We start from the raw sequence: 13547 nt of genomic DNA on the forward strand, positions 1-13547 counted from the left end.
GGGCGCTGCCGGCACCCTCTTCACCTCCTGGGCGGTCTTCCCCACACTGAGTGTTCAAGTGCTATGTGTCTCTCCTAACCCTAACCCACCCCAGCCACTAGACTCCAAGAAGCCGACAAACGCAGCAGCCCCTCCCGCAGTCCCCGTTCCCTGAACTCTGAAACCCAGCATGTCTGGGTCGACAGTACAGCCCGGACTCCCCGCCGCCGGCTCCCGGGCCCTCGAAAACCGGACTCCGTCAGACACGGCCAGGGAAGAGCAATCGGGCTTCGGGCGGCCGTAGTGCTAACGGCAGGACCAGGGGACGGAGGATGGCGCGGATACGCGCCGGATGATGCGTGGATCCGCGGAGACTCACCATGATGGCGGCTGATCGTCAAGCAGCCAGGAAGGAAAAGAGGACTATTTTTCGCCGGCCAATCATATCAACGCTCATGGAAGGACCCCGAACGGCACCGGCGTGGGGGCGTGGCCAGACCTCGAGGCCGACCGCGCCAATGCCCGATTGAAAGTGTCTAAGACCGGGGCGGGGTGGGGAGGGGTCTCTTCTCTCCTTCGCCACACCCCCAAACGTGAACCGGCAGATACCGAGGGGGAACAGTTTGAGCAGGCCTGGTTTACGTAAGCACGTGTTCCACTTCAATCCACCATCTTGAACTGTCTGTACTTAAAATTCCGGTAAACCAGAGTAAAGTTAAATCCCCTCCACCCGCGTTAGAGGTTGGTAAAGCTGGAAAGCATCCTCTCAACCAGCCTCCTTGTTTTATGGCTAAGAAAACTGCACAAACCCTGACTCAAAACTTTTGTTTTTTCAAGTACGCGAACGTGACCGTTTTAATTTATTGCTGTTATTTTTTCTGAGATGAGAGAATCAGATTTTCTAATTAAAAATAAAAAACTATCTTTTTCTGAAAAATCTTAGTCCCTACAGAAGTGAGCTTTTAATAAGTATCTGCTTGACACAGGAATTTGTTAGTTTACAGTGAGACATACATGTAACAAAGAACGTAAACGTGCAGGTTCAGAGAGAGACCAACAAACCAGGGTGCAGACTTTTGAGAGCAGCTTTGCTATATTCTTCAGAATAGTAAGAATAGTTAATATTCATTGAGTGGTTGCTATGTGTCTGTTACTTTCTGATTACCTTTACCTTTATTTTGCCATTTAACCTTCCCACCAATTCTAAGAATTAGGGTACATATTACTTATCCCTTATTATAGATGGGGAAACTAAGACAGCATGAAGTTAAGGAGCTTTCCCAAGGTCACTCAACTTTTAAGCAGTAGGGCCTAAACACCCAGGGACACTGTGGTTCCAGAACCTTTGCTTTTAACTTCTAGATAAGGAAAGTCACCCACAAAATCTTCAAAGACATATTAAGTGATTCACTGCTGAGCTAGGTTAGGAAAACCTGGTTTGCCTTGCTTTCTGTCTGTGACATATGTGTTTTACTAGTGTGGGTCCGTAAAGTCTGAAGACAGTATCCTTTAAAATTCAAAGGTGTTGGGACTTCCTAGGTGGCACAGTGGGTAAGAATCCACCTGCTAATGCAGGGGATACGAGTTCAAGCCCTGCCCCAGGAAGATACCACATGCCACGGAGCAACTAAGCCCGTGCACCACAACTATGGAGCCCATGTGCTGCAACTACTGAAGCCCACGCGCCTAGAGCCCATGCTCCGCAATGAGAGGCCACTGCAATAAGTCCACGCACCATAACAAAGAGTAGCCCCCGTTCACCGCAACTGGAGAAAGCCCTTGTGCAGCAACGAAGACCCAACACAGCCAATAAAATAAATAAATTTATATAAAAAAAATTCAAAGGTGTTGTACCACTTATTGGGTTCTGCTTAGGGTTCCCCACAAAGAGTAAAGAAGTAAGTTTCAAGTTCTGTAGCGCTGAGTCCTATGGTGGAATGGTTTCCTCACTAGTCTCATGTGCTAAGATGTCACACTAGGATCACCTCCCACGGGGTGTCACATACCTCAGGCAAGAAATTTATTAACTCAGTATATGAATAATCACTGCCTATTCTCCCTTCATCTTGTTTCCCTAGCTCACCATGGCTCACTTTTCACACTAAACGCACAGATTTTCATCTTCTGTTTTTGTAATCAATAATAGAGGTTAGATTCTTCTTCTTTTTCAAGATAACTTTGTGAACTGGAGGTGCACGCGTGGCCCTGTTTTCTGCCCTGTTTATTTCCTTTGTTGATCATCTAGATGATGTCCTCTGTTGCTTGGGCAGGTTCATTTTAGCCTCCACCTTTCCTTAAATAGAGGATCTTAATTAAGATGGTATCGCCGTTGATAAGATGATTTTCCATTGTATGCGTTATCTAAAAGTTTTGAGGCAAGAGATTGTAGTTTCTTTGCAGGTGTTAGGTGACAGGGAGAAATGGACCAGAAACCGGACTTTGAAAATACAACACAGGCTTCGGTGCAGTTTCAAAGAGGTGCCGCCAGATGGCGGTGTGGAGAGAAGGCGAAAAGCGGCGTGCGCGAAGCCTGTCTTGACAGGCAGAAGTGCAGGCGAGTAGCGGAAGTGGAGGCGGGCACGTGGGGCGCGCTACGGTGGCCGAAAAAATGCTGCGGATGTGTTAGCAACGGGTCAAGGAGCGGTCCTGAGTGGTGCGGGGAGCACCGTGTTTCTAATCTAGCTCCACGAGGCTCGAGGAGGGAGCCCCGGCAGCCGTCACCATGGTGAAGGAGCAGTTCCGGGAGACGGATGTGGCCAAGAAAATGTAAGACGGAGCAAAAATCCCCAAAGGGCAGAGAAATTAGGGGCAGAGGGGTCCGAGGTCAGGGATCTTGGGTTTCGAAGGGTCAGAGGTGAGGTCAGTTGGAAGGGAAGGGCCGGGAATCGGTGGGAGGTGTGGGCACAGCGCAGGAGTATCAGGTTAGATTAATGAATATTGATCGGGCAGAGGGCTTTCAGGACTTGGGGAACCGCAGGCCAGGGATGGTTCCTTGGGCTTGGGCGGAGAAGGGGGGATGTGGTGGGAACCTGGGGAATGTCGTGGGAACATTGGTGATGCGTGCACCATGGGCCGAAGCTCGAGTTCTCCTGAGGCCGGACGATGACCCCTTTCAAAGAATCTTTGCTCATTGCAGCGTAGGGAGCAACTTGGGGCAGGGACTCATTTTGCTGCAGAGCACATGACACGGAGGTAATATTTGCTGACCGAAAGAATGGCGTTGCCAGCTAGAAAGCTGTATCACAGGCCGATGGATAGCAGTCTCAGAATGGAGGCTACTATTCTGGACCTTACTCAGAGCTAATTTAGTAGGTCACAGCTTCTCGTTAGAACTTGCAGTAGAGAAACAAATCAACCATTCTTACAGTAGACGCTTAGTGAGGAAGGTACTGTGTGCTGGGCCCGATGGTAGACATTAGAGATATAACGTGAGTAAGACCTTACTGCCTAATCTAACTGGAGAAGGTAGACAAGTCAGCGTTGGGTAGGACAAGTGCGAGGACAAGGGTAGGCATGGGGATTCTGACAGCACCGATGGGCAAGGGTTTCAGGCAGAAGAAAGCAGACCAAACAGCCTTCTTCCAGGAGCATACAGGAGGGAGAAAGTATAGTGATGAGAAGGAAGCAGATTTGAAGCTTTGTTCCAGAGTCATCTTGCAGGCAGTGAGGAATCTTTTTTTTAGTTGAAGTATAGTTGATTTACAATGTTGTGTTAGTTTCAGGTGTACAGCACAGTGCTTCAATTATATATATTTGTTTTTCGATTCTTTCCCATTATTGGTTATTACAAAATGTTGAGTGTACTTCCCTGTGCTATACATTAGGTTCCTGTTGGTTATCTGTTTTATATATAGTAGGTGTATATTTTAATCTCAAACGCCTATTTTATTATCCCTTCCCCTTTGGGAACCATAAGTTTGTTTTCTATGTCTGTGAGTCTGTTTCTGTTTTGTAAATAAGTTCATTTGTGTCTTTTTTTTTCCCGCATGTAAGCAATGCCATATGATATTTGTCTTTGTCTGGTTTACTTATGGTAATTTCTAGATCCATCCATGTTGCTGCAAATGGCGTTATTTCTTTCTTTTTTATGGCTGAATAATATTTCACTGTGTGTGTATACACTCACTGACTCACACACACACACACCCCACATCTTTATCCATTCATCTGTTGATGAACATTTAGGTGGCTTCCATGTCTTGGCTATTGTAAATAGTGCTGCAGTAAACATTGGGGTGCATGTAGCTTTTCAAGTTACAGTTTTCTCCAGATATATGCCCAGGAGAGGAATTGCAGGGTCAAATGGTAACTCTATTTTTAGTTTTTTAAGGGACCTCCATACTGTTCTCTCTGGTGCCTGTACCAGTTTACATTCCCACCAACAGTGTAGGAGGGTTCCTTTTTCTCCACACCCTCTTCAGCATTTATTATTTGTAGACTTTTTGATGACGGCCATTCTCTCAGTTTGAGGGGTATGAAATTGACAGGATTGGTAGGGATGGGTAAGGGAGAAATGAGATTGACACACAGAATTTCTTGCTTAGGCAGCTGTGTGGATATTGCCATTCACTGGAATGGGGGACATGCCTCTTACCTGGATGAATTATCCAAGGTGGTCCCTCCATACTCACCCCAACCCCCATCCGTATTCAGATGTAGATGTAATCTGTTTTCACCTGGCAGCCCCTGAGACTCTATTAAGATGCAAATTTTAAAAAAAAGATGCAAATTAGATCCCTGACACTTCAGCTTGAACTCTTCAAGCAGCTTTCCCTGGTACTAATATTTAAATTCCTATCAAAGTTCCCAAGCCCTCCTTGATCTGGCCTTTGCATACCTCACTGACTTTATCTTGTAACATTAGCTTTCTATGCTCTACTATACTGGTTTCCTTTGGTTCCTTGAAAATGACAAGCTTGAGCTGGACCTAGAACCCTTACCCTCGTTGTGCTCGTACTTCCAATGTGTGACTTGTTCATGATCTTATGACTGGCTCCCACTTATTCAGAATTCAGCTAAAATGTCAGTTTTCCAGACTTTCTGACCACACAACATCTCTCCTCAAGACTCTCCTCTACAAGCGTCACATCATTTTCCTCCTCTGCATCTATTCACTTTTGTGTATCTATTTGTTTATACTGTTTATGATGTGCTAGAATGGTGCCTAGCACATCATAAACCCCCAGTTTGTTGGGAAAATGAACAAAGGGACAGATTTGGGAGAGAAAGTGCTGGGTTCTGTTCTGGATGTGCTGAGTTCAAGGTGCCTGTATAACTGTCCAAAAGTATCTGTATGGTCTCCAGCTGAGTAGAAGTAGCTGGCCTGCAGATAGTAATTAGACAGACACCACTTAGGAGGAATGTGTAGAATGAAAACAGTTTGAGGGTTGTAACCCTAGGTAGGGAGAGAAGCCAATATTTAAGAGTAGGCAGTAGAAGAGACCACAAAAGAAACTTAAGATGGAATAGCCAGAGACGGGAAGAAACTCAGTGCATATATGGTGTTACCAAAGCCATGAGAAGAAACTATTTCAAGATAAGGGGTGAGGGGGTTACTGCCAATACTACAGAGAGAAAATGAGAAATTCTTATTGGATTTAACAGCAGCAGGTGGACACGACTGATGAGCACCATGCATTAGATAATGAAAGTGGGAACAAGTCAGCAGCATGAAGTGACATTTAATAATGAGAGAGCATAGCCTATGGGCGTTGGAAGAGTAAGGTTGCTTATGGCGGGTCATATGCATAAATGCTGTTTTTGGTAAGTGGTTTTGATGTAACTGTTCCTCTGTCTCTTTCCATTCCAGAAGCCACATCTGTTTTGGAATGAAGTCAGCCGAGGAGATGCGCCAGCAGGCGCACATCCAGGTTGTGAGTAAGAACCTGTACAGCCAGGACAACAACCATGCCCCACTGCTGTACGGGGTGCTTGACCACAGGATGGTAAGACCCCTGCCCTTCCTGGTTCCATGTGTTTTGACTTGCCAATGAAACTGGTGACTTACCAGAGAGGAAGAAGCAAGGGCTTCCTTCCACCTCCCCCATTCCGCTGCACATCCCAGGGACTCCAGCCTCCTCTGGTAAAGTGGATGTGAATAGCCTGCATCTTCCCAGGTGATTCTGACTTTGACTCCCCTGGCCATCTGTGAGGACTGGTCCCACTTTCCTGTCCACTGGTCTCCATTGATTATTGGGTGTGCTTTTATCCACAGGGTACGAGTGAGAAGGACCGTCCTTGTGAAACCTGTGGGAAGAACTTGGCTGACTGTCTTGGCCACTATGGGTACATTGACTTGGAATTGCCATGTTTTCATGTGGGGTACTTCCGAGCAGTTATAGGCATCTTACAGGTGAGCGTGTATGTGTTCATCTCCAAGGCATAAGCCTGGGAGTTATTGATCCAGGGACATTAGAGTGAGCTTGGGAATGATGAGTGCTGGGAGATACATGTAGGGAGCATTTTTATACCAGACACATAGTTCATCTTTGCAATAAGTTAATTGCTTAAAGATGCTTTTTCCTTGGTTTTCCTTGAGTAGGTGGTAGATACGCATCGTAAAAAATATTAATAACTCAAGCAATACAGAACAGCACAAAAATGGGGGGAAATGGTTAACAAAATCCCCACCAGCTGGCTGTGACTACGGCCAGCATTCTGGTGTCTTCACGTAGATCTGTACGTGGAGTTAAGTGCCCCGGGCAAGGGGTGGGAGTGGCCTTTTTAAAAAAGAAAAGACTTTGTCATCCTCTCTTATCCTTTTATTGGTTTTGTGTAATTTTTCAAAGATGGTCTGTAAGAGCTGCTGCCACATCATGCTGTCCCAGGAGGAGAAGCAGCAGTTTCTGGATTATCTAAAGAGGCCTGGCCTGACCTACCTGCAGAAGCGAGGGCTGAAGAAGAAAATCTCCGATAAGTGCCGGAAGAAGAGCACATGCCATCACTGTGGCGCCTTCAATGGTGAGCAGGCTGCGCGTGATGGCAGTTTCTGTAACTGCGTTTCCTAGACCGCAGCCTCAGGCCAGCCTAACTGAGAACCTGATTTTTCCAACCATGGTAAAGTAAATTAACTCTTACAGGTACTGTAAAGAAATGCGGGTTGCTGAAGATAATCCACGAGAAATACAAGACCAACAAGAAAGTGGTGGATCCTATCGTGTCAAATTTCCTTCAGTCCTTTGAAACCGCCATCGAGCATAACAAAGAAGTAGAGCCTCTGCTGGGAAGGGCACAGGTGAGCCTGAAAACACATGCCTGCCGCCCTCTGCATCATGCATCCTCTCCCTTCCCTTCTGGGTACACACCTTCCTCAGAACAAGAGGTCCACTGGGGTTAGATCTCCAAGAATACTCCACACGACAGACGTTCATCTGGCACTAAGTTTAATGTGCACCAGCCTCGTGACTAACACGTTTTTAATTGTACAGGTAACACGTGTTCCATTTTCATTGTAAAAGATTGTAAAATTATAGCTGCGTAGAGCATACACTGAGCCATCCTGTTTCTCACGTGCGTAATGAGATAGAAGAATTTGTAGGTACTTTACCTGGCACAGACATAATTAGTAGAATCTTATGAAGTGTCTTGTTCTGAATTTCATTAGCACTTAAGTCACATGGTACCTTCTAGAATTGATAGTATACCAGACCAACAAATTAGTTGAGTAACTACTGAGTACCAAACTGTCAGACCTGTGGGGGAGCATCAGGAACTGCAAGGCAGTGGGTCTGTGCTCAGGGATCCCGCGGCTTAGATGTGGCGTAGATCAGTAATGTGGGGAGACACAGCCAACACCATGGGGCACAGTGCCAACTGTCACAGGAGTGGCAGGGACAGTGAGTTCAGTGAGAAACCAGGAGGAAGATGTCGCTTTGGATTTGGTTGGGATCTATGAGGAAAGGTGTGGTTTGTTCTGGTCCTTAAACTTGAGTAGGGTTTAGAGAGTCAAGGGCACTGAGCTCAGCACGTCCAGGTGGCAGCGTTTAGGCTTCTTTGGAAGCTGAGGTTCTGTTTGAAAGTGCCAACAGTGCTAATAAAAGCACCTTGCATGTAGTGACTGCTGCTACCTTCCGACAAGTTCTTTTCTTTTCTTTTTTGTTCATTCATTTATTTTTTATATTTTGGCTGCATTGGGTCTTCGTTGCTGCACACGGGCTTTTCCAGTTGTGGCGAGCAGGGGCTAATCTTCGTTGCAGTGCTCAGGCTTCTCATTGTGGTGGCTTCAGTAGTTGCAGCACATGGGCTCAGTAGTTGTGGCTCACGGGCTCTAGAGCGCAGGCTCAGTGGTTGTGGCACATGGGCTTAGCTGCTCCTTGGCATGTGGGATCTTCCCGGACCAGGGCTTGAACCCATGTCCCCAGCATTGGCAGGCAGATTCTCAACCACTGCAGTACCAAGGCAGTCCCGCAAGTTCTTTCTGTGGATTGACTTGTATTTAATCTTCACAGCAGCTGTAAGGCAGCACTGCCCAAGATAACTGCGGGTGGTGGAGGGAGAATCCTAGCCAAGGCCGTTGGAGCCTATGCTTTAGAGAGACAAACAGCTGAGTCCACTTTGTAGAGGGCATCCCCGTCTGGGGAATGCAGCGCCATTGAGGTTTTGAGCAGAGAGAGACATGAATAAACAACAAAATTTTAAAAGAGCTTGACTGCTCATCAAAAGACACCATTACAAAAACGAAAAGGCAGGTCACAGGCTGGGAGCAAATAGTCACACTTCATATGTCTGATAAAGGATGCTCATGTCCAGATATAGGACACAGTTCTTATAAATCAGTAGCAGGGGGCAGGGGGCAAATTTTTTTTATTTTATTTTGTTTTATTTATTATTTGGCACGGCATTTAGGATCTTAGTTCCCCGACCAGGGATAGAACCCATGCCCCCTGCAGTGGAAACACGGAGTCTTAACCACTGGACCACCAGGGAAGTCCCAGAAAACCCCAATTTTTAAAATCAGAAGCAAGGCTTGAATTGACACTTCACAAAAGGTTGTATTCAAGTGGCCAATCAATAGATGAAAAGTTGCTCAATGTTATCAGTCATTAGGGAAGTACTAATTAAAACTAAACACACACACCCCCTCAGAAAACTTAAAATGAAACAACTGAAAATCAAGTGCTGGCGAGGATCTGAAGCAACTGGCACTCCTAGGTTGGTGCTGACAGTGTAAAATGTTTCTACCACTCTGAACAACAGTTTGGCGATTCCTTATAAAGTAAGATCTACATTCACCATATGATCTAGCAGCTTTGTTCTTAGGTATAGGCCCAAGAGAGATGAGTGCATATGTCCACAAAAATATTTGTACAAGTATGTTCATTGCAGCTTTATTAATAAAAGCCAGAGGGCTTTCTAGGTGGCACAGTGGTTGAGAATCCACCTGCCAATGTAGGGGACATGGGTTTGATCCCTGCTCCAGGAAGATCCCACATGCCGTGGAACAACTAAGCCCATGCGCCACAACTACTGAGCCTGCGCTTTAGAGCCCGTGAGCCACAACTACTGAGCCTGTGTGCTGCAACTACTGAAGCCCACATGCCTAGAGCCCATGCTCCGCAACAAGAGAAGCCACGGCAATGAGGAGCCCACGCACCACAACAAAGAGTAGCTCACTGCAACTAAAAAGAAAGCCCGTGCACAGCAAAAAAGACCCAACACAGCCAATAATTAATGAATAATAAATAAATAAATAAATATAAAAGCCAGAATTAGAAACAGCCCCAATGCCTGTCAACAGGAGAGTATACAAATTATCATAGATCCACACAGTGGAATAGTATCCTGAAATGAAAGAAATGAGCTGACACACAGCCTGGCTGAATCTCAGAATCCTGCTGAGAGGAGGCAGCTTTATACAGAGAGTACAAAGCATATGATTCCATTTTGTTCAATTCCAAGAACAGGCCAGACTGACCTGGAGTGAGGGCTTAGTACTGACTAGGAAGGGGGTATCAGGGTATTTTCTGGAGAAAGGGACATATTCTTTATCTTGATTTGAATGGAGGTATATGTGTACAAGTATACACATGTAAAAATTTATCAGTCTTTAAGATTTGTGCAGTTTAGTATATGTAAATTATACCTTGATTTGGGGGGTGGGGGTGCAAAAAGAAAACAGATCCTGAACAAGGGTAGTGATAGTGGAGCCAGAAGCCAGAGTCATCGTATGTAGTCAGAATGGACAAGAATTGATGACCAGCCACTGGTGATGGATGTCAGAGGGGGTGGTTAGAGGTGAGTGGGTGCTGATGCTTGGGCATCTGAAAACGTGGTAGTTCTGGAAATGGAGGAGGGCATCAGTGATGCATTCCAGTGGAGATGTGTTCAAGGCAGTTAGAATTAAGTTCCTGCAGCAAAATTGAAGGTGCAGGCTGAGAAGGCTGATGTCGTTCTCTTACCAGCATGAGTGTAGAATTCCAGCCTCCAGGCTGATAGCTGTGTAGAAAGCAATTGGAAGCCTGGCTGGCAGCCTTGGTCAGTAAGCCTGAGGGGTGCCCGGGCTCTCTTGGGTGTGGCCTTGCTTGCAGCCTCGCCTGCTGCCCCCAGATCTGACGTCCACCACCACTATCTCCTGCTATCTCCCAGCCTGGGCCCCTGTGGCCGCTGTCCTTACTTACTAAGGACTGCTTCTCCGCTCCCCACACTCTGCAGTAGAATTCTCTTCTAGGGCCTGGGAAGCATCTCCTAAGTAACTGGGCCAAAATGATTTGGGCCCAGCAGGTAGCCCCCTCCCACTTAGGCATCCTTTGTCTAGCGTGTCTAGCTTGCCTCTCAGAGCATCCCCTGCCGCCGCCACCTCCCTGTCCACCCCAGCCCACTTGGTCCAGGTGACACCCTAGATGTGGTTTAGGGTGGTGGTTAAGAGCTTTGACTTTGAGGTCAGACAGACCTGAAATTAGAGCCCAGCTTTGCTGCTTATTTATTCTGTGACCTTAGACACATGACCCAACCTCAACTATAAAACATGGATTATAAGAGTTTCTGCTTTATGAGGATTAAAAGACGGATTCCAGATCAAGTGCTTAGCATAGTGCCTAGTACCTAGCAAGTGCTTAGAACATATGAGCTAGTTGCTGTGGGAGTTATCACTGCTACTGATGTTCCTGTATTAGCACCAATCACAATAAAGCAAGGTGAAGTTTCCTCCCTCCTCTACCTGTGTGCTTGGACTCATCGTGTCGCTTCAGCTTAATGAAACCTCTGCTTCCTCCCCATCACCAGAGTCCCCCATCCCTGAGCTGCTTCCATGCAGCCTCCTCTGCTCTCTGTACTCCCTGCTGCTTGATCTTACCTTTCCCTTAACCACATGTACATTTTCCATGCCTCATACAACACCTGTGTTCTGTCTTGTATTTCTGCTAGTTTTTTCTGCTTAAGCTTTGTCTGTAACAAGATCCCTTTTTCTGAGGTTTTTTGATGCCTGTCACAGTGCTTGGAGCAGTGGCAGGTCCTCTGAGATCATCAGCTCGTCCTGGTTTTTCTTATACCACGGGTGGGGAGCAAAACGTGAATTCACCATTTGCTTAATTCCAAGCAGCCCCTCCCTAGAGAGGGCCACTTAGTCACCTAAGTGAACAAAGCATTGAGTTACATTTTCCTTTTATGGAGAGGAGCAGCAAGTGGGTGTCTCATTAATCTCGGGATGGTCCCTGTACTGACATATTTACCCACCCATTTAATTTTCAGGAATGTGGAGTCCCATGCCTTATGGGAAGCACAGCATGACTGAGGTGGAAGAGACCTTAGAGCAGTCAGGTTTTTGTTTGTTTGTTTGTTTGTTTGTTTTAATTTATTTATTTATTTTATTTATTTATTGGCTGTGTTGGGTCCTCATTGCTGCACACGGGCTTTTTCTGGTTGCTGCGAGTGGGTTCTGCTCTTCGTTGTGGTGCACGGGCTCCTCATTGTAGTGGCTTCTCTTGTTGTGGAGCATAGGCTCTAGGTGCATGGGCTTCAATAGTTGCGGCACACAGGCTCAACAGTTGTGGCTCACGGGCTCTAGAGCACAGGCTTAGTAGTTGTGGCGTACAGGCTTAGTTGCTCCATGGCATGTGGAATCTTCCCAGAGCAGGGCTCAAATCCATGTCCCCTGCATTGGCAGGCAGATTCTTAACCACTGCGCCACCTAGGAAGTCCGAGCAGTGGTTCTTGAACTTTACTGGGTCACAGATACCTTTAGGAATAGAGCAGAAACTCTGGACTCTATCCCCAGAAAGATAACATGTATTCACTCCCAATTTTAATACAAATCCAGGAGGTGGTGGACCTGCAGATAAGAGTCTCGGCATCATCCCTGCAGACTGAGTGTTAGGCTGCCCTGGCTGACGTCCTCCCAGCCATGTCGTCTCTCCATCACCCGAGGGAGCCACACTGCATCGCTAGAGAGCTCAAGCTATTAGGGTATTCCTCCCTGTACAAAGCTGAGCCCTACTCTACTGTCCATCGGTCCCTGACTTCTGTTTCCTGACACGTAACAATAAGTCAGCGGCCTCTTCTTTGTGCCTCTTGGGACCCAGTTGTTCTATCACGCTTAGGTAACTGCTCTTGCTGAGAACTGGTTTCCAGACTCTTGCCAGTCCTCCTGCTCTCCTTGTCCCCCTGGACAGCCTTCAGCTCCGTGATGTTCTCATCTAGGACTGACTGTGCTACTGCAGGTGACGTCTAGCCTTCATCCCATTTTAGAATTCTGTTAGTTTTAGACTTCCTCCATGGTTGCTTCCAGTGACAGCGAGGTATCCATTGCTGGGAGACAGGGATCCTGAGGAGGGGCAATCTTCTCTGGACAGGGACTCAGACTGGAAAACCTCCAGTGCGATTCCTAGAAGAATCCAGCTGCACTGCCATCTCCTCCAGGGTGGAACCATAGAAACTTTCTTTCGGCAGTGTTCTACGAGCAGTGGCTAGCTGTTCAAATATTTCTTTGTTAACTTTGTTCCCCTTCTCAGTAAGTTATTGCATAGCAAATTCTGCTTGTAACATATAGTCTCAGTCACAGTCTTTGATCCCAAGAAAATTTAATAACCAGCAACGACACAATCTGAGCATTCTTAGCTTTGATCTTTGAATATCTCTGATAATAATATGCATAGTTCTTATGAGTAAGTTGTTAGAGCCTAGCAATTCTATTAAGTGAAGTTAATACATAGACAATATAAGTTCACCACAGAAAGTTTAACTGTTAAAAAAGAAGCAAAAAGATGATAATTCCACTCATCTAAAAACAGCCCTGTTCACACCTTGGTAAACTGTTCCATTTCCTCTTTATAGATGTACATTTTCCCCAAATCTAGATCACGTCATAAACATATTGGTGAACGCCTTTCATGGCAGTAGCCACATTTCTGTAGCTTCATTTTTTTTTTAATGGCTTCATAGTTTTCCATGTATGGATGTACCATGATTTTATCAAGTCAGTAACCTGTCAGGCTGTTTCCAGCTTTTTACCATTAAGAACAGCTTTAGTGAACATCCTTGTAGCTGAATCTTTGTGTTAATGTCTAAAATCATACCCTTTGGAATAATTATGAGAAGTAGAATTATTGGCTTAAATTACTGGGATAATAGGCATG

General features: G+C 46.1%; 2 protein-coding genes across 8 annotated transcripts in view; one reads left to right on the forward strand and one right to left on the reverse strand.

The window, feature by feature from the left end:
- The window catches only part of RPS24 (ribosomal protein S24), a 272086-nt gene extending 271591 nt beyond the window's left edge, over positions 1–495 (reverse strand). For all 5 annotated transcript variants that reach the window (XM_057736378.1, XM_057736376.1, XM_057736379.1 and 2 more), the window contains exon 1: positions 359–495. In XM_057736378.1, coding sequence (XP_057592361.1) covers positions 359–361 — 3 coding nt within the window. In that variant the 5' untranslated portion in view covers positions 362–495. The remainder of the gene's footprint in view (positions 1–358) is intronic.
- Positions 496–2569: 2074 nt separating this feature from the next.
- POLR3A (RNA polymerase III subunit A) overlaps positions 2570–13547 on the forward strand; it is a 65447-nt gene continuing 54469 nt past the window's right edge. For all 3 annotated transcript variants that reach the window (XR_009053843.1, XM_057735932.1, XM_057735931.1), the window contains exons 1-5: positions 2570–2745; positions 5789–5924; positions 6194–6331; positions 6768–6939; positions 7059–7213. Coding sequence is in view for 2 of the 3 variants with exons in the window: in XM_057735932.1 (XP_057591915.1) it covers positions 2702–2745; positions 5789–5924; positions 6194–6331; positions 6768–6939; positions 7059–7213 (645 nt within the window). In the remaining variant the exon portion in view is untranslated. The remainder of the gene's footprint in view (positions 2746–5788; positions 5925–6193; positions 6332–6767; positions 6940–7058; positions 7214–13547) is intronic.

This window comes from Hippopotamus amphibius, chromosome 5 (assembly GCF_030028045.1).
Source record: "Hippopotamus amphibius kiboko isolate mHipAmp2 chromosome 5, mHipAmp2.hap2, whole genome shotgun sequence".
NCBI classification, from domain to species: Eukaryota; Metazoa; Chordata; class Mammalia; order Artiodactyla; family Hippopotamidae; genus Hippopotamus; species Hippopotamus amphibius.